Here is a 21,580-nt window from a genome sequence, read left to right as displayed (position 1 = left end):
AACTTGTCCAGTAAACTGCGAGAAAACACATACATCTAATAGAATCACCAGTTAAAAACGGATTATTTTTTCGGGACAATTTTCGCGAAAACGTTCTCTTAGGTTTATTGCTTCTATGCTGTCGATTTTACACATTGGCAAGGAAAATCCCTTTTGCTTGTTGTACGGACATATTTTAGGCTAAGGTCTCTTATTACTTCTTAACGCACCACAACCTTAAAGGATCACGGTAGCGATCTGACTACGCCCATGTGAACGTATCTGCCTAACATACCATCCAATTAAATGTCAAAACAACGCATAAAAACGTTTTACCTGGTATGAGACCACATTGCACATCAACAACAACTTGTTGTTGCAACAGAGGAATACTCAAATCCTAACGTTTTCCACGATTTTATTTCCAATTGATGTTTTCACCTTTGCGAGACACACACGTCATTTGAAAACACCAAACGACAGACAGATAATATGTTACAACCATGTAGATTCCGATATTTTCCACGATCTGTCGTTCTTCCGTATGTTACAGGTATGAGCTGCATATTTAAGGTGATGTCATCATCATGGTGCACAAAATGGTCACAACGTCTTTAGCTGAAATTACTAGAAAATCACATACAATGGGTAGCAGTCTGCGAAATTCTCTTCGTTTCAATGCTGTGTAAAGGTGGTTTTGCATGTAATGAGTGTGCACAAAATAACTACCCACAATAGATTTATCCTGCAATAGATCTTCATCCCCGACAATAGATATTGGACACGGTTGGTTTAACGGTATGCAGACTATAAAGCTATCATTTTATGCAGGCCGAATTATTAACATCTACTTTTTGACAGTTTGATTGGATATGGGATACTTAGAATAGATTACCTTGGCTGAATAGGCATTTCAGTGACTCTACCTTTTCGCCTTGCACTCGGTGACCAATAGATCGTTACCATCGGTTGTTGCTGGTTGTGTGACGAATTTTTAGCACTTTCGCCTTTTGTAATCATAAACTGTTTAACTCCTTTATTTTCACACACCTACGTGCACTTATAATCGTTTTCTTTGAAATGTTGCATATTGAATATCCTGGCACTTAACTCTGTTATTGTTGTTGTGTTTAATTGGTTTGTTTTGCCAATCATATTTTCACGGCATATATCTCGTTTTACCACACACTGTATATATCTTGTTTTACCACACACTGTATATATCTTGTTTTACCACACACCATTCACCTATTTGTTTTATATTGTAATAGTTGTCTTTTCTCTGTTTGTATGATCGTCCTTTCCCCGCCACTAATTTACGGTTGATTGTTGTATCGTTACGCGGATGTGCCTTTGGTCGTCACGTGATTGTTTCTTCCACGTGCGTGGCCGCGTCGCACTTGCGAGTAAAATAATGAAGGTCAGTCTTCCTCTGGGCGCCGTGTGAGTTACACTTGTTGGTTTCTGTTCTGTGCTGTACTGGCGTTTACTGATTATTGAGCGCAACGTGTCGAAGTTGGAAATACGTGTTGTTTTACACCAGTGTATGTTATCGCTTTTACTTAAACAAGGCGCCTATTAGTGAAACCAGTTTGTGGTCTTTCATTGGCTTAGTGGTGAGCCGTTATTGCAGGGTTCGGGAAGTTTCCGAATTAGGGAGGCAGTTTTAGTTTAACATATAGGATCAGGCAAAAGGGGTCGATTCAAGTTTAACGTCGCCATATGAAAGACCGTTTAGCTGTATTCCCAAAGCTGCCGAAATAATTTCGTAACAGTTGCCCAACCCTTAAAAAAGAAGTGATCGAAAGTTTAAGAGGAAGGTCTCCAACTTGTTGACTACATTTGCATTGACTTCGATTTATTTATTTTTTTTATTTTTATTTTTTTTATGTACTGTGATTATACTTTACAGTTTATTTTGGGTTCATGTCTTAAAGTAATCATGCCCTAGTCAAACTTTATATAAGGTCTATTTTTAAATCATAACTTACATGATGTACCAGAAATAGCGTGGTTCTCACAGAAATCAAAATTTCCAAACACAAGTAGTGCCTAAAACACTATCACTTGGTCTATGCGCCTATTTGATCTATTGTTAGTTCTTTTAGTCATATGAATGCAACTTTTAGAAATGTTTTGTGCGTAGTTTCATCAGTTTAATTTTCAATCGAAATGATGTGGATGTTTTTCAAAATTTAATTTATCATTCGCAGAAACAGGTAGCACCTATTTTGTTATATGATATATTAGGTATGTAGATCTTTATTGTTACGTTGCATTTGTGGCCTTTGTGACTGTGCCATTTACTTACATGTTTATGTAATCTTGTAATACTGACTCCAAATAAATTTGTAGAAAATACAATTTAGAAAATGCGCCCCTCGTGATGTCATGATTAACTCGGAGGTGATGCAGAACCGGATTCAGGGACACTACATGAATAAACGTAAAAAGCGATATGCTGTATTGTTCAAACGTTTCGGCAAATGTTCATGGTTTTAAACGAAACATAATGTCAAAGTAGTTATCGGGTTTTAAATTGATTTTTGACATTATAAAGAATTGTCTATTTTTTAAACTGGGATGAATTCACACGTAGTAACACGATGTACCCAATTATCCTTTGAATTTTGTCATTCATTTTTCAGAAAAAAAGTTATTTCACCGCATAATTTTTTTGCACCAGTGCTTTACGCAAATTGTAACGTCACCAACCGTCGTGTACAATAATTGTCACGTGTGTCATTTCGAACAAATCGAAAAGCAGCTTTAATCAACTTAAATGTTGCTTAGGTGATAGGTTCCATGTGCAACAAGTTTTTGCGGGATAGCATTTATATTATGAAACCTGAGAGGCAACATTGACACTACATAAAGGTTGCCCTTCTGATTGGCTCTGTAGCGGTTGCGACATAGTTTGTGCAAACTTTGCAATATTTGTTTACCAAAATAGCTCGGTTTTGACTCGCTTTCTCAAAGGCTGCGAGGAAGTTAAAATTGTATAGCAACTAAATCCCACTGTATTGACAAATCGTGTTCGGACTTTGTAATATTTCCTGTCGCAGTTAATTAGGATGTAGATTCGACTTTGTGATCTGGTGTTTGCGAGTTTTAACCGTATGTTTTGTCTCGTGCTGTGATTGGACATTGCTTTGTGTGGGAATTGTGCAAGAGCCAATCGCAAGAGCACATGTGTACGATGTAACGCCTTTTCCGGGGTATATATAAAACCGCATTCGTTCATTTCGCTCTCTTCTCTGCTCTTTCTAAACCTATTACTTCTTGTGCCTTCCAGAAGTAATAAACAAACGAACTGAAGTGTGTGGAGTTTCCAGGACTTGGTCCTGACAAGCCCAGAAGCTTGGGAGGTTAAGGACGGTGGTATACCTTTCTAATTTGTAGTGACGCGGTTATAACCTTGAGACTCATCAGCGAACATTTGCAGTGACTCGGTTTATAGCTTGTACCGAGACACCTTAGTGAACACTACAGCTCTGTGGGAAAACAGTTTACCGCATATATGCATATATGGTATTTTTTTACTTTTTGTGGTTCATGTCGTGAAACAAAGTCTGCATACTTGCACAGTGTGGGATTTGGACCAGATTTCCACAAACCTGGTCTACTACAAACACGGTTGATGGGGTTTAAAGTATTGTCAAATTTGATGTCGCGATTTTTTGACTATTTCCCTACCTCATACACTTTCTTTTTACAGTTTATTGCCATAATTTCATAGATGACAACAACAAAATATTTGATATATAATTTATGTGCATTGTAGCACTAAAAATATACAGACGAATCCGGTTAATCGCATCATCGATTTGCCACGGGTATTTGATGCGATTAACCGGATGATGCGATAATCCGGTTGCTATGTAAACAGTACACGCCGTTAACGAAAGTGCTCATTTTCACTTGCCCAGCTAAAACAAAGTTGCAGTGACGCTCAACTATGGCAACGGGACAGTATTTTCTCTCTTTTGTTGCCGAGAATCGAAAAAAGTACTCTCAAGTCAAAACTAGATTTATTACTCTTAGCGCAATGCATGACGTCATGCTTCCTAACTGTCGTGGCTATGGTGCAATCGCCTAAGTGTGTTGAAGAAACAATAAAAACGCACGCACACACACTCTTAGTTCGTGCGCACGACACAGTTCTCTCGATTGTGCTTTCTCTTGCAGTAAGGTTTATTTGAAAAGATATGTTACATCGCATCGAAGCCAAGGGGCCCAAAAGTTAAATTTGGGAACTTCCCTATGAAGACGGTTTATGACGTTTTAGTCTTGTTTTGGGTAGTTTCCCTTATAAATGTGCCAGGCGTCTTACTTTATATACACGTAAAATTGCCTGTTGTCTCTAACCTATTTCATTTTCTAGTTCAAACCAACGTGTTAAGCGGCAAAGTGCTAGGTGCATATTTGTAAGCAAGCCCAAACCGGGACACGACCGAAACCTAGTCAAACTTACAACTTTGGCACAAGGCGAGCTGCATCATCAGTTTCTATTATAACCCGTTATACAATTGACAAAAAGAATAATTGATTTTAGCAATACTTTAAAGACTCAGATTGTGGCGCTACTTTCTAGCTTACTCAGCAAAACTACAGCTGCAAGACTAGCGTGACTGTCACGTGATCAACGTGTGATCGTTCCTTCAAAAATTTAAAGCAGCAACAAGTACTAGAGGAATAAATGCCTTTTTAATCGGCGTTCTTCCTGATAAGTTGCGCAAGGTCACGAATAGAAGACATAAAATATGTCAGTCGTTGGCACGTTATCAATTACGTGAATCTAAACAACATCGTGTGATTACTTGCGATCTAATATTTTTTACAACCATTATGTGTTTGGCGGGTCATGAACAATATAACAGAAAACATTTTTAAACATTTGTTTTACATTTAATATTGTTCAAATGTCAATATAGTTTAACACTTCGAATTTGGTGCAGTTCTTACTTAGTAAGAAATTACAATCAGCGTCTTTGCCGGAACACCAGTTTCGTAATTTTGACACGTTGAACTCTTCATTTAAATTTTAAACGCCTGTTATATCACTATTGGCGATTAGATAAGCCAATAAAAAAAAAGGATCAATGTGCACGGCTTTGAGACAACGACTCCTTGTTATCGCACAGCGGTGCACTGAACGTTGTTTTAATCTCCTAATGACTTTTCCAAAATATTCTATAGTCGAGACGTGTCATTTTGAACGTTGAAATTAGATGCGTTATTTGGTGTAGAATGCAACCATGCATCCACGTCTCTTCGTGTACATTACCTCCGGAGGATTTTACTATCATATCGTCGTTTTTTATTCGAAAAACTCGGTCTGTTCGACTTTCACATAGAGATCATCAATCCGGTTAATCGCATATTTCGTTAAAAAACGATGCGAATATCCGGTTTATGTGATAAACCGGTATGCGATTAACCGGACAATTTTCTTAACAAACGATGGGCGACGGTTTGGGATTTTTAATTGTGATGCAATTAAACGGATTATGCGATTAACCGGTATGCGATTAACCGGATTCGTCTGTATTTAAAATAATACAGCAAATACAATCTTTACTCCACTTTATGATATTATCATGTTTTCTTCAGCACTTAAGTGTTTTAACATTTGAAACTTATTACTTTCGTTTCAAATTTAGCTATACTTTTGTAAAAATGTAAATTTGTGCTGTGTTATTGTACGTTTTGCATTAACTAACTCCGCAGCGTCAACTAGCGGAAATAGTCTGAATCCATTTTTGGCGCTAAACACGAAACCCACTAAAAGCAGGTTTTGTTGAAGGCTAGAAGCATTCCCTCCATTATTTAGCGCCAAATCTGATTTTTTCTCCTGTAACTACTTATTGTCAAAACAAGTTTTTGTACAGGTATTGATTAGAAGCAGAGAGTTTTATTTTGAGACAAAACGTAAATAGCAAATAGTTTTTAAATGTATTAACGTAACAAACAAAATATCAAAGTCTGACAATTTCCAAGCTTTACTTTTCAGGGGTAGTGGGTAGAGAAATTGTGTTACTATGTTGCTCCTTTTAGACCAGCTGAATCTTCATCTGACTAACGGAATTTTGGAATGATTTTAACGGTAAGACTTTTATAGCGCCATTTGCTTGCACGTACTTTCTTAGCAGCAAGTCGGTAATGTTTAATTTCTTTGTATTTTTTAACATGATGCTGTTTCTCTATATCTTTAATTTATGCACATCAGACGGAATGGAGTCCTGTGTGGTTGTCAGTGCAGATTTAGTCTGTAGTCATTTTTAAGTACATCACAGCTTCTTAGTTTGCAGGTTTGCCAACAGTCAAACAAGGCCACAAAAGTTTTTTAACATTTTTTGGAAGTACTAACGGATAGGATTAGGTTGTATAGGCTGTGAAAATTTTTGTGTTCCAACTGCTATTCAGATGCAAAAATCAAATTATTACTGTGTCTCCAATGATACTAGTAAAAGGTAAGTTATTTTATTAATACAAAACATGTATACATTTAAATACATCATTACAGAATAAATAAAACCTCCTAATATTCGCTTAAAAGCATTAGGTAAAGCACCTCCCTTGATTAACAGCACAGTGTTTAGTAAAAATTTAATTGAAGCACTACATAAATTTAAACTAAGAAAATAATAAATCATAGTACACCAGGCCTATTAAAGGTGCGTACCGAATCAGCATCGACGCTTCAGGGCTGATCCCAGTATGAGTATGTTTATCTTATGAAAATAATAAGATTTCAGAAACAATTTATCACGAAAGGTACAAATGTAATATAAAAATATATGGCAAAGATAACATAAGGCTACAACCAAAAATATGACAAAATAAGTGCTTTCCATTTCTACTGTAGCATATCTTTAAATGACTTCCGACATAAAATAGGTTGTGCCTACACAACAATAAATTCAGAACAGAAAAAACATTGAAAACACATCAATTGAAAGTATTATAATAAAAACAAAAACAATATTCACAAAATAGTTTCTAAAACTTGTTTTTATACAGCTATTAATTTACATGAATGTATAACAAATCAATCAACTTATAGACAAATTGAAAGTGTTTTAGACAAAGGCACTACTTTTGTTTAGAAATTTCATATCAGTGTGCATGATTACTTCAAGGTATCGACATTAATAAGCTGTAGCATATAATCATGCTCTAAAAACTAATTAAAATGTACAGGTTAATGCAAATGTAGTTAACGATTCGGAGACCATCTTCTTAACCTCTCAATTAATGCTTTTTGATAGTGGACAATGTGTATGAGAAGTTTCTCTGCATCATTTCCTTCTAAAAAAACAATGTGAAAATGCATTTTGCATTTTAATTGAGATGATTCCTCTTTTGAATGTTGCTATTTCACTGGTTACAGCTAAATTTACAAATCATTTCTATTGTTTTACCTCCTTCACCCCAGACTTCAAATGCAAACCGTCGCATTTCTGAGTTTTGTGCATTTTCTGAAATCAAATCTTTTGTCCTTATCTCATCTTCCAGTAAGAAAATATCTGAGAAATTGTTCCAGTGTTCTTCTGGTATGGCTAGTGAGGTTTGTACCAAGTTTTGGACAGTTGATTCTGAGCAGTTAAAGTCCAAAATTATATGTTAAATGTCCTAAAATGTGTAATATTATAACGATACTATATTTAGTTTTTTCCTGTTTGTGGAAATATACATGAGATATTGGAGTATGCCAATGACCACTGTGAGCCACATTAGATGTACATGCTGAGTTGTGGGCATTTTTAAAAATGTTCATGAAACCGCTTGTGCACCACAATGACAAACAACACAATATTCTGTGTCATATCCAACTGTTTTTAAACTGGGCACCACAGTGATATACAGGTGTGCACAACAATGTTTATATACCTGTTGATCTTATTTAAATGGCATTTATACTGATCTAAAACTTGTCTAGTTGCTTCTCGTGTCAAATCTGCAAACAAAAACACATTGGAACTTGTTACCTTCATGGATTTAACACATTTAATAGCACACCAGGAACAAAAATATCTCCAATTGCTTTTTGGTCCAGTGTCCAGCCAAAATCTGGTAGTCAACTTAAGCATGATCACTGTAGTTATGCGGTATTGCAGCATAGCTTTATCACAGCCATGGACCTTTTTTGATTTAAATGGTGATGGCATTCTGTCGCATTATAAATGTATGCTGACGGGATCATCAGTTTTTCTAGTAAACATTAAAAGTGACTTTTATATATTGTTTTTCCTGTTGACCGACAACAATCTTTTACCCCATTTGGAACTGATCTTCATGAGCAAGAGTGCATCTACTGAAAATATTACTGTCTCCAATTATGTTTAAATTCTCTTTGATAAAAGCAACTAGCAGAAGAGAATTTCCAGTATGATTTATTGGTTTCCCTGCACCAAATTTCACAAATTTCTTTTTTGCAATAACATTTGCATCTGTACCAAACCTAAATAAATCTTTGTTTTATGAAATATAGATTTAGACATAAGTTAGTATTTGTCTTTCTATAGTAAGTATATTGTTTTTCTATAATCAGTAGTTCCAAACATCGTTAACTGAAGGCTGCTTCAGTGACTTGTATTCTCCTTTTTTTTGTTTGAGAAGTTTGTTTAAAGTAATACATTAGCATGAACATATACACTGGTTATTATGTATTTTGGGGGTACCACTATTTTATATTTAGCAATATATACTCTTATAGTTACCACTGATGGCATATTGTTACCAGGTAAAGTGATTGGTTTGAAATGAGATATATGTATATGTTATATCCGGCAGTGTTTTCAATTCCTTCCATACTAAACCTTTATTGGAGAATTTGACCTGAGTACAAAAACAAACAACTAGAACATTAAAATCTTCAGAAGAATTTGGGATTTAATTAAAGTCCTAAAATTTTCACATTAAACAACAAAATTTACAATTTGATTACTTGTAGATTAATTTCTTTTTTACTTAAAGTTTCTTCTGTATACCATAAAATAAACAGTTATGTAACTATAGGGGAAAGTTATGTATATTCGAACAAAACATATCCCTTTGCACATGTGAGTTGCAGTTGCACCCGGAAAAATATTTAAATTATACATAACCCACAATAAGAAGTATGTGCATCTTCTTGTGATTTACACAAGATATATGAAAAGTGAACACAATGAAATTTTTAACCTTACTTTTTGAACTGAATTTTGACTCTCATGGTGTTGTAAAGTAGATTCTATGCATTACGTCTTGTTTTACAATGTGTTTGATGCCAAGAAATGCCTGAAAACTAAAGAAGAAATCAATGATGTTAAATATTTTGCTTTTTAAAATAACATACTACGAGAAGTGGTGTGTTTCAAAAGTGATGTAATCCTCTTCACTGTGATCAACTTTGATTATTATTTGTCATGTCTTTCCATTTTCAACAGATTTAATCTAAAAAATTTATATCAATAATAAATTATGGGTGTATGTTTAAAGATTTTTTTGGTAAAAATTAACTTTATGTCATGTGTACACAAGATTTTCAATAAACTTGTGGCCAGTCAAAAAATCTTCCAAGCCATTTTTTTATAACTGCAAACCAAAATATAGTTTACTTTAAAACAACCAGTATGCGAAACCTAAACGTTTTTATCAGGGTCAGTAATACAACAAGTTTGAAGCCGGACAGTCACAGGTTTGTTAAATGTTTGTCCTGTGGGTTCACACATTGGAAGAGGTGTAACCTCTTCCTGTTTAAATTTTTTACAAATGACAAACTCTAAAATACTAAATTTACGCAGCAATGTAATCATTGCCTAATTACAAAAATGACTCAGTATCAGCTCAGCTTTTCCAATGCATGGCAGTAGTATGCCTAATTGTATAAACAAAACTTTACACAAAATGGCAATCGCAAAATACAAACTTGTTAAATCTAATGCCAGAATTTAAATTATTGCTGCTTAAAACTCATGTAAATAAAAAGCATGATGCAATGCATTGTTTTGTGGGGAAATCCCAAAAATTGTTAAAGAAGTAAAGTTCTTATAGCTATGTGACTCTTCAAAAAGATGTTTAATGATTTTGCCAAAAATTAATTGTTTGCTGTAAAAATCAATTGATGTAACAAAATTGCATTTGCAGTGTGTTTATTTCCATACACAGCAGTAAGTTTGATGTTCACTACTGCCTCGGTAAAATATAAACAATACACCCACCGACTGTTAGTTTTACTTCTTTGTCAACCATTTTTTCTTCAATTTCTGCCACATATTTGAAGGTATTCTGTTAAATTAAAACCAAACATTTGAACATCCATGTAATAATATTTGTTACAGTTCTATTGATCGGCCTATTTTATTTACCCGCAACTCTGATTTTGTTGAAACCAAAACGTCACTTGGCTGGTCCTGTATGTTGAATGTTGGATCTGTTAATAAGAGATATTGTTTTATACAATTGTATATTTGACAATTGATCAATACTCTTTAAAGCAAAATATTTGGGGAAAAAAATTTGACAACTTATACACATGTGAGCCACAACAAACCAAGTATTACTTGTTTATCTACAAAACAGTTGCTAACTACATGCCTGGCTTTTCTACATCTTGCCGATTTATATGTTTTTTAAAGGCTAGGAGCACCATCTCAGAATGTCCGAAACGTATTTCGTAAAAAAATCCTATTATTTGATGTTGTTTTGTTTGTTAAAAATACCTACTGGCTGACACTTTTTTTACAATACATAAGCCGCAAACTTGCATTTGAGAATATTCAGTGTTCTAATTCTACCTCAGACTACTGTATAAAATACAAAGCAATTAGTTTACACTGTTTTGGCTGTAAGGAACAGCAAACACAGGTTGGCAGTGACATAGAACAATAACCTTAAATTTCTAAAGGTGGTTAAGAACTACAACTTCAATTTTTTTAACCCAACTTGCGAATAATGTTTTTGAACATGTGTCAAAGCATTATTCAAAGTACTGATCAAGCTCTCACCATTAAACAACGAAAAGAAGGATTTCTGTGTGATGTCGAACTTGTTGTGGATGGATAAAGATTTCCAGCTCATAGAATTGTGTTAGCAACTAGTTGTGATTACTTTGCAACAATGTTTCGAACAGATGTGAGTGTTACCAAAGACTGTATCTTAATTTATATCCTTGACACACATAGAATAAACTCAAGGCTTTTGTATCTAGTCATAAACATTCCTTATTCCTGAGAGGGAATTCCCCAGAAACAAAAGTAAACATAACAATCAAGACGGAAATTTAGTTTTGCTATTTTAGTAAAGTTTTATTTATTTATGTAATTATTTCTGGATGTTGCAAAATTTCAGTAATATAAGGTGACACACGTAAAATATGTTGCATGGATTTGTGAATAAAACACATTGTACTCAAGGGAATGGTGTAAAAGTTTTAAAACTGGTAAGCAAACAAACAGTGATAAAGCAAGGTCGTACATCTGTACACAACAAATTTTTCTGAGATGTTTATCTAAATATATGGTTGATAATGAACTTTAGAGTATAGATTCTTACACAGTGATGTGAGATTTGTCATTATATGTTTTAAAGAGATGTAGTCTGTAGTGCACAAAGATGAGCAATAAAAGACAGGTATCAATTGAAAACTATCCAGGACAATGCCTTGATTATCTAAATAGGTGAGTTTTGTTTTAATGGTTGATTTCTCGGCATAAACGGTAATAGTAAAGAAACAGCTTCGAATAACTCATTTTGTTCATTTATTAAACATTGGTGGTGACTGACACTTATTTATAATACTTGTACCTCAAAATTTCATTTGAGAATGTTTAATTTTGTATTTTTTTCCCAAACCCAGTTTAAAAGTGAAACAAAACTACAATTTGCAAAGGTCAAACAATTCTAGAAGGGGCGACTTTTGAGTTAAAAACAACAACTTTACATTTTTTATGAAAATTTTTGAATCATGTCATAAACTGTGTATGAAAGCAATATTTAAAGTAATACCATTCTAGTTGTTACTTATCAAGCTCTCACCTTTAGACAGAGAAAGGAAGGGTTTCTTTGTGATGTTGAACTTGTGGTGAATGAAAAAAGATTTCCAGCTCATAGAAATGTGTTAGCAACAAGTTGTGATTACTTTGCAACAATGTTTCGAACAGATGTGAGTATTTAGAAATCATACACCCTAATTTATATCCATGAAACACATAGAATAAATTTAAGGTTTTTGTATTTACGGCGCTTGCATGCACAAATTTTATTTCAGACACCATTGTTTGAGATTGTAATTAACATATCAAATGCTACAGCTACTGTTGGCAGCACAATCTATGTGTTTGTTAAGACTATAAACACCATAGCCAATAATAAATGACTTACAATTTCTTTGCTAAGATGATGGAAAAATACTCCGATACTATTGAGCTGAAGGAGCTGTCTTGGGAAGCCATTAAACAAATATTGGATTTTGTTTACTCTGGAAGCATCTTTCTTTGTGTTGAAGAAGTGTTTGGCATTCTACAAGCTGCTTCCATGTTTCAAATGAAAAGTAAATGTTGTCACTTTAAATATTTTGGGTTGTGAACCATTAGCCCTAAAATAAACATGGCTTTGTAGTGGCTGTCATACAAAAGCATTAGATTTGACATCATAAAATTCTTAAATTGCCCAAGCTCTAAGTCATTTAAACGTAGCATGATTTTGCATGTCCTAAATTTGATAGCTGTTCATGTTTGTGTGTTGATGATTAGGCCGTTACAATTTCCCTTTGTTATGGCGTCAGAAAGCTTGTGTTTCCAGCCATACACCTGCAAATGTGGTTTAGTGTTCCTTGCTGAATTTTGTACCACATGTTGTTTTTTTTGCTATATATAAAAATATGTGTTTCGTTTAATAAATCACTCTACACTTCGCACTGGGAACACACTGCACAGTGTTAACTAGATACACACTGGACAGCAGAAACCAATTGGCCCCAGTCCACAATTATGACTATCGATGTGTTCAATCTAACGGCTGCGCTCAACAGCTTTGTTTCTGTATATTGTGGAAACATTCAAACGAAAACTGACAGTATTCATTTTTTTTCTCTTCTTTAGGCCTTCATGCAATTTTGTGCAACCAAAAGTAATAGTATGTTGATTTCCATAGTTTGGTTTACATCAGCAATTTTATTCACATTTATCACTTTAAATGCATTATTCACAAATTTGCCAGTGTTGCGACCTGTGAGCTTCTACCTGCAGAAACAAACAGAGGTTACAAAACTTTTGGTAATTGGGGACCAAAGAAAAAATTGAAAGCATATAAGTCACAGACTTACTGATGCACAAGTAGCAATGCAAGCTAAACCACCTTCTATTTTGTGTAATGTTTTGCATTTTGCACCGTGTCTTGCATTTGAAAACAGGGACACTGATTTCTAGTAAATGTTTTATTTTTTTTTCAACTATTCAGATTTGTTAGAACTGATTGACGAGTATTTGCTGGATGTTGTTGAACCCTCAAACTCATTGAATCTAAAGGAAATTAGTCATCTATTTTCTTTGGTCTCTCTTCAACAAAAAACTGATAAATGTATTTACAAAAACTTTGGCGAAGTTTGTCAATCAAAGAAATTTATGGATCTCCCTGAAAATGAAATACAGATGTTTCTTAAATCTGATAAAATAAAAGTATGCACTCTGTCATAACATTGATCCTGTAAAAAAATGTTGTTGTTGCTTTCAGGTATTATTACTGAACTAAAGAATATTTGTATAATAAAGAATAAGAAAATATTACTTTTAATAATTTGTATTTATAATGTGTTACATATTTTAAGTAAAATTCAATTTGTCTGAACTAGTTTCTAACACCATTTGAATGTCAGGTAGAAACAGAAGATGTGCTCTTCACTGCACTGGTAAATTGGACAAATCACAATTTACCCAAAAGACAAGAAGCTTTCCCAAAACTTTTTGGTTTGCTGCGACTTCAGTCTGTCACAAAGCAATTTCTTTCAAACACTGTGAGAAAAGAGGTGTGTTTAATTCTAGTTTGTCGGGACCAAGATAAGTAGAGCATGCGATGGGAGAAATCAACTAATAAAATAAAAAAAGCTATTTATTATCGTCTTTGTTTTTTTTTGTGCTGATAAGAAACTTGTAAGGGACAATACAGCATGTAGAGATTTGGTGGAAGATGCAATGCATTATCACATTGAGCCTGAACTTTTTGAGAAGCAGCAACCAAGAACAGGCCCAAGAAACGGTAAACCATTGCTTGACCATATCTGGCACCAATCTGCAATACCACACTATAAAACACTACACTCATGGTAAAGTCTTTTCTGGTTGTAAAACATTTTTTTACAGTTTATTAAAAAATGGAATGTACCTTATATGTTAAAAAAATGTGTAAAAAATTCCAGAGTTGTTCTTTTACATTTATTACTTACTTTTTTTAGTCAACAAGGGATTGTACATTTTGACACCACAAAACAGTGTTCAACCTCTCCAACTTACAGAAACCACTCCAAAAACTGAGGTATTAATGTAGATTTTAGTATTTTTGTTTAACAATACAACTTTAATTTATAACACAATGGTTTTAACCACAATGCTTCAACATACTAGCATGCCATCAGATAATATCTGGTTTGTAATTGAAAGTTGCCCAATCTACACCTTGGCCAGGTGTCAGAAACCTATGGTTTGTAAGCCAGATGATCCTCTTTTGATAATTGCATCTGGCTCTCAGACAAATTTTAGTTCATATTTTTGAATGCAGTACGGTATGTCGTAAAATATATATCTTTGTATTTGATTCTTCAGTTGGAAAGGAAGCAAAAAATAATTGTGTGGCTCTACACTTTTAAATGTGTGGCTTTATTGGCCCACTTAGGACCCAGATCAGGTGGTCTAAAACAGTGATCCTCAAGGAGGGAATATCATAACATGAGCTGCTTGGTCAGATCATTGTTTATGCCCAAATGAATCAAAAATGATAGTTAAACCCAAGCATATGATTAACATCTTTGGTTGTATGCAATTACCCACATTTAGCTATAGTTGTTTTGGGGTTTTTGCAGATTGTTCAACCATCTCTCCGTGTGAGTTACCACAGTGCACTTGTTATGCATGAAAATAAAGTAATGTTTTGTGGAGGTCTTGATACCAATTGTAAAAGTGGGACAACATCAGTTATGTCATTTGATGGGAAATCTTGGACATCAGAATGTAGTATAAATTTTCATCGAGCTGGTGCAACTGCAGTATCAGTTAAGGGTATGTGGTGGTCTATATAAAGTGACAATCAATCCTCAATGTATAAAAAATGTTGAGACCTGACATTAGGTTTTTATAGGATTTTAATTATAAAAATACAGTAATTTCACTATTGGGAATTCTCTGGTCATTTAGGTTCGGTTTACATTTTTGGTGGTTACTCAAATCAAAGATTTGAAAATCGAACAGAAAGGTATGTTGATGGTTGTTGGAAACATGACATGCAAAAGGATCAACTAAACAACAGGTCTGAAGCATGTACCATGATCATTGGAGGTATGAATATTCTTAGATTTGGAACAACAATTTATTTCATAGCCTTTGATTCAATTATTTTTCTGCATTAAACTGTAACCAAAACTTATTAGAATTTCTTCTTTAAAAAAATGACCTGCTTGGTTCAAGATATTAGTTTTGGCATCAGACAATTCCAAGTTTGTTTCAGAAAACGTTTTTTTACTCGGAGGCAGAGATACAAGACCTCTACGACCACGTCTATGTAAGAAATAATAATTGTTACATTCCGACATACAATTCTGACTTTTACAGTTTGACATATATTTGAAGAAAAGATACACTGTGTTACATAGTGTTTATATGACTTAAAATGGAACTAGTTAACAACTATTAATCTCTATGTTTTTATTGCATATGTTTTTACAAAAACTAATTTTAATATCAGTGCAGCATTTTACTAAGATAAGTTATAATAAGTGTGAAGTAAAACAATTTGCCTTTTGTACAGCTAGACTAATAAATTCTGTTGATGCCATAAATATCAGGACAAACCAATGGAAGAAAGTTGCACCCCTTAATGATGCAAGAATGAATTTTGCTGCTTCCACAGTTCGTGATGTGATCTACGTGTTTGGTAAAACATCACAGCTTATTGAAATTATTGTGTTATTAATTTTTAATTCTTCAAAAATCATTTTATTGAAAGTTACTGTTCTATAGTGTTCTCATAACTAGCTAGTCATCGATTGACACATTTAGTGAAAATTGGGATTTGTTTAAAAACAATATGATGTGTGTAATAATTAGGTGGATGTTCTCACAGCAAGCAACCTTTCAATAGTTGTGAGTTCCTTGACACAAGCACTGAAAATGCCACCTGGACTACTTTGCCTTATGCACCAGATGTCTTGAACTATGCAACATCTTTTGTGCTTTCAAATGATGAAATTATTGTTCTTGGAGGGTATGATTTTCTGATTTGTAAACAATTAGCATTTACTGAATCCTAACATCAACCATGTTTCACAGTCAAAGTACCCAGTTATGTTGCTTTAGTACAAGAACACACACATGGAAAGACACATTTACCAATTGTCAGCAAGGTACAATTCTTAAAATACAATTAGTGTTTTTTTTTTATGCGACACTTGTTTTGCACCCTTTTATCATTCCTTCATGCGACTCAGGTGTATATAAATGGGTGTAACTGATGTGGCCTTCATATCACTGATAATGGCATGAGCATTTGGCGAAACGTTTGAACAATAGAGCATGTCGCTTTTTACATCTATTTGGGTCGTTATTTTCACCATTAAAAAGAATCCAATTGTTTTTAAAAAACCAAATTTAAATCATTACTTTACACAGAACAAGAAAAACTGGGAGAAGCTGTGATCAGTTCCAGAATATTTGGGTTCATAATGTAAATATTGGACCTTATACTAAGTGAAAAATCATATACCAAAAAACAGACATAAATGAGACATTGCAATTAATCAGGGCTGGTCTATTGACTGCCAAAAAATAATCTCTTGTGTAAATCCAGTACCAGGATGGATTCAACCTACCCAGATATTCAAAGATGCTTAACATTCTATGCAAGTGCTTTAATGCTTTTTAATTCAAATAGCAGATTCTAAATAGTATGCTTGTATTTGTTCATATTGTTTACACCTCAAGTAATAATTATGCACAATGTAATAAATAATTAAGATTTTAAAGATATGTTTGTTGTGCTGTGCAATACAACATGTACATGTATTTCTTCAACCACATTTTAATTATTTCCCAACCAAAATGTGCTGAGTCATGGTGCTTTTTCCCATATAATCTTTATTTATTCATTAGTACTTTTGGTAGAGGTCGGTTTATTCTATAATTACACCCTTTGTGATGATTTTTTTGGTTTGTTTTTTTATAAGACTTCATACACTGTTCTACAATGAGACCCCAATTTTTTTTATAATTGTGTTTTGTGCACTCTGTTTTCTGATGTATCACTGTTATACATTTCTTTTCTTTCATACAACTTTAGTTTGTGGCACATTTGTAGCACTCAAATCCTTTGCCTGGTGAGGTGCATGAGTTGCCTTAACCCAGAAAATGCTGTTTTGCTGGTCAGGTACTTAAACCCAAAAGGTCTTGCAAGTTAGCTGGCAAAACACATGCTTTTGTAAAGAATCTTTCCCTGTTTTTGACAATTGTTGCTTATTCTTGTACATACGTAGTTGTTTAGCTTGATTTTTAACTTTCCTAATTAACTGTATGTGTGTCACATACGCCAATAAATTGAATCTCACACGTTTTTGAAGTATAGTTTTGAAAGACCTCATTATCTTTTTATGATTTTTTTTATGTAACGCTCCACACTTTTGTTGTTCACCAAATCACAAATATTATTTTATTGTTACCTTATTTCGTCTCATTCAAATGTAATACTAACGATTATAATCGATTATAACGTATAAAATCTGAGCAGCACTTTGCACGAAAACGAACGACAACACAACATGCAAAATCTCTATCCCAAAATCAAACACAGAAATCACAATCCTTGGTAACATTAGTTTTTTAAGAACTCCCTAAATGATTTTAATTGCCAAAATACCAAACTTTGTTACATCACCGAACTATTAAACTCAAGCATGCTGAAGTCGAAATTCCAAAGTGAAAAAATAAAACTTGTCAATTAAATAAAAGAGAATGGTGCATAGATATGACTGAGAAAGAATAGCGTCAAAACAAAACCAAGTCTCAAAAAACATTGCCATTCAAATTCGGGGAATAATATACATTAACAAAAATTACTATTACGTAAAAAACACATTATAAACTCTATCAAGCTCGTGAATAAAAAACGACAAATTATGTCCTTGACGCCGAACAAATTACTGATTTTTCAATCTAATGCAAATCAGTTCAAACGAAACAACAACAAATTAAACACTTACTTCAGGTTTTAATAACCTAATGTTGCTTAAAAAACAGTAAAGTACGTTTGTAAATCAAATTCTAAACAACAAAAGAAATTTAACAACTTGTGCTCCCATTACGAACTGTCGCAATGTTTTCAACAGTTTAATGCAAATAAATCATAATTTTATGACAGACGATAACAAAGATAAAAATACATTTCAAAATCCGTATTAAAAGCATCAATATAAAACTGTCATTACAGTATTATGCCCACATGGCGTAACGAACACGTCATGGGCAAGGAAATGTTTAAATGTTTTCCTCAAAAGTTTCAAGAGGAATTGGATCTGGATCTCTCTCTGGTCCGTACCAGTAAAGCTTGTACCGCTCAGGATAATTTGTGCCTTTTCCGCAGAACGTGCGTCTTACATCTGGACTCACGATGACGTAGATAATGAAGACAAAAACTCCTTGTAAGCCGATTAACGTCATAGTGACGTAGATATCAGCTAGGGTGACTTCAATGTTGTGAATTCCTAAAAATAAAATAAAAATGTGTAAACACTTAATATTTTGGAGCACCCAAGTGAAGTGAAAAAGAACAATTTATTATGTCCTAAACGTAACTGCAGTAATAAAGTAATATTGGGAAATAAAATAAACGATGTTTTACTCATTAAATGCTGCATTACAGCAGATAAACCAAGCAAAAGCTAAGTTTGTAAAGCACCAACCTGGTATAAAGTACTTGATCCACGGCACCAGCAAAGCAAAGCACGTCATCACGTATTCCACCAATATTCGGAACACGTGATCATTATCTACGTCATAAACTGTCATGGCGTCATAGCTGGTTGCCTGGTGAGCTGCGTCCGGGGAGTTTGGCTTTGCTCGGGAAGCAAAGGCGCCGATCAGAATTGCCAGCAAGAAACAAGCAATAAAGATAATTGCTATGGGAACGGTTACCCCGGCAACAAGGGCAATGGAATCGTGATTGATCCAGCAACGCTCGTATCCGTACTCGCTCATCGAGATGTAACCGGCTTGTGGAAGCGCGACGGCAATTGTGACGCCAGCTATGATAAGGGGAATTCCCAAACATATAGCGAGCTGAATTTGAAGGAGGCGACCCGGGTTTTGACGTTTGAATCGAAGAGATCGAGGATTCAAGTTGGCGAGGATCGTCGCTCCATCGGCCAGAACCAGAAGGCCTGACACAAAAAATATTACAGTCCCAAATGCCAAGTAATTTGATAAAATTGTGCATGTTTGACTATACCGGATATGCAAGTTATGTTTACCGGATATGCAAGTTATGTTAGTCGGGCAATAAATAGTTGATATTTTTAAACTTACCGGTGGTCATCATAAAGTAATGGCAGAAAAATGCGACCACTTCACACTGTGTTTTTCCATTTATTGACAGTCCTTCGAACAAGAGAACAATGTGCAAAAGAAAGAGGGCACAGACAAGGCTTATTTGCACTGCGATTCGGTCACACTCCACCTGTACACTGAACTTGAGAAGTGCCATCCACGTGAGAAAGAGAACGACAAGCCCCACTACCAATCCACCGAAGAAAATTACCTAAAAAAATGCATGTTGTTGTTGTTGTTTTTAACTACAAACACAATTTCTGGGTTGTTTTTTGAGGCAGATTGACCAAAAAACTAGGGATAAAAAGCACAAAATAATTTAAGTGTATTTGAACTCTTCGACTTACACTGATTCCATCGGGTCTGACTTGTGCGACGATTTGTGGAGCCACAGTGAAGAAATCAGGTTGATCACACGAACACGTCACCATTCCGTAAACTGACTGCCCCATGCAACCATCGCGTGTGAAACGACTGGCATTATAATCCAGACGTAAGCAGATAAACTGAAACGACGATATCTTGTACCACGATCTGTAAACGTCGAACAACTTTCGTGGTGCTTCTTTCTCCAACGTCGAGTCAACTGCAAACCAAGTTACATTTTATTGACACAATATACTACATTATCGGCGGTTTTGTATTTGTTTTGCCAAACAAGCTTTATGACTCGACATGGGCCGGCATTTCTTAGGATTGTTGGATGTTACAAAAATCGTCTTTATGCAGCAATGTTACAACAATTAATTTTAATTTGCTCATTAGCGATATTATAGAACAGTAAGGTTGGATTATAATGTGTGTTCGTTAAATTGTGTATGTGGATAAACGTCAAGTCGGTATTATAATCAGAAGAGTCTCTTACATAGCAGACAGCTAACACTGACTAGTTGTGACAAATATTTCCGCTCTAGGCGTCCTGATATTTTGTAACATGACTCCAAATGCCGTTAACGACCACAGCAGCTTACTATGCTGCGAAGCTAATTAACGACCTCTGCTTTGGTTTATAATGAAAACTGTTGGACTTACCTGTCACGTTTACACTGAATTTTACATTGACGTCGATTTGGGATCCATCAAGTAACTTGTACGCTTGAATACCCAGATAAGGGGTGGTGGTGCTTGGATGAATCGATGTGTGGTTTGCAATCTGCCAGAAGGAGCTGGTTGTGTCGCGAAAAACGTAGAACGGTCGCAGCTTGCTAAGCTCGAATATAAACTGCGTGAAAACAAACACAATGATAGTAGGAGATCTCTTCCCACGACCCCCGATGCTACTGAATTCCAGTAGCTGAGTTGATCCATCAAGATTGGTGGTAAAAATGTGATTGACGTCAGGGATTTGTCCGAATTCCATTTCAGCGATGCCAGGGACCGATAACTTGGTTGTTGTGTTGCCAACGTTGTTGATGGTCAAGTTCAATATAAACTCGTCAAACTGTTTCAAGTTTGCTAGCAACTCTGCATTGGTTTGTGTTACATTGGGCAGGACGAATCCACCCAGAACCTCGTTTATCGTGGCTTGAAGTTCTGAAAAACAATTTCACATACTTTTCACTTCTGTTTCGACAAACTGTAGAGCAACCTGTCCTAAACATAGCACTACAAATTTTACCTTCCTGCTGCGTGGTTTGTTTTTTCTCGTTTGCACTAACTTCAGTTGCGGTGGTGTTAATTGGAAAGACGGATTGAGTAGATGACTCCGCCGGACTAACGGCTTGGGTAATTTGGATTTTAGTAGTTGCGTCTATTGTGGGGGTACTCAAATTAACGTTAAGGGTGGTTGAGATCACGGTTCTTGAAGATAGGTTCAT

At 34.8% G+C, this 21,580-nt stretch overlaps 1 protein-coding gene and 1 long non-coding RNA gene across 5 annotated transcripts; one reads left to right on the top strand and one right to left on the bottom strand.

Annotated features, from left to right (window-relative positions):
- The first annotated feature begins 5,961 nt into the window (after nt 1–5,961).
- LOC145209184 (kelch-like protein 12) lies at nt 5,962–17,775 on the top strand. Of its 4 annotated transcripts, none has more exons than XM_080079449.1 (15): nt 5,962–6,085; nt 11,554–11,642; nt 12,007–12,127; nt 12,361–12,514; nt 13,423–13,640; nt 13,838–13,987; nt 14,106–14,217; nt 14,414–14,493; nt 15,038–15,233; nt 15,369–15,509; nt 15,679–15,732; nt 15,979–16,104; nt 16,278–16,434; nt 16,500–16,573; nt 16,839–17,775. In XM_080079449.1, exons 2-15 carry the CDS (start codon nt 11,578–11,580, stop codon nt 16,895–16,897), a joined length of 1,707 nt encoding a protein of 568 aa, XP_079935575.1. In that variant the 5' UTR covers nt 5,962–6,085; nt 11,554–11,577; the 3' UTR covers nt 16,898–17,775. The 4 variants fall into 4 exon arrangements, with proteins under 4 accessions (XP_079935575.1, XP_079935576.1, XP_079935574.1 ...); XM_080079448.1 differs by lacking the exon at nt 5,962–6,085 and adding an exon at nt 11,031–11,097; XM_080079450.1 differs by lacking the exon at nt 11,554–11,642.
- Nucleotides 9,308–11,043, bottom strand: LOC145209187 (uncharacterized). Its single transcript, XR_013855023.1, has 4 exons — nt 10,971–11,043; nt 10,332–10,396; nt 10,185–10,251; nt 9,308–9,417 (listed from the first exon to the last, which is right to left on the bottom strand). It is a non-coding gene; the product is annotated as an uncharacterized LOC145209187 (long non-coding RNA).
- Nucleotides 17,776–21,580: the final 3,805 nt, after the last annotated feature.

The sequence above is a fragment of the Phallusia mammillata genome, chromosome 1, assembly GCF_965637545.1.
Source record: "Phallusia mammillata chromosome 1, kaPhaMamm4.hap1.1, whole genome shotgun sequence".
Lineage (NCBI taxonomy): Eukaryota > Metazoa > Chordata > Ascidiacea > Phlebobranchia > Ascidiidae > Phallusia > Phallusia mammillata.
This window is presented reverse-complemented; position numbering and strand designations above follow the sequence as displayed.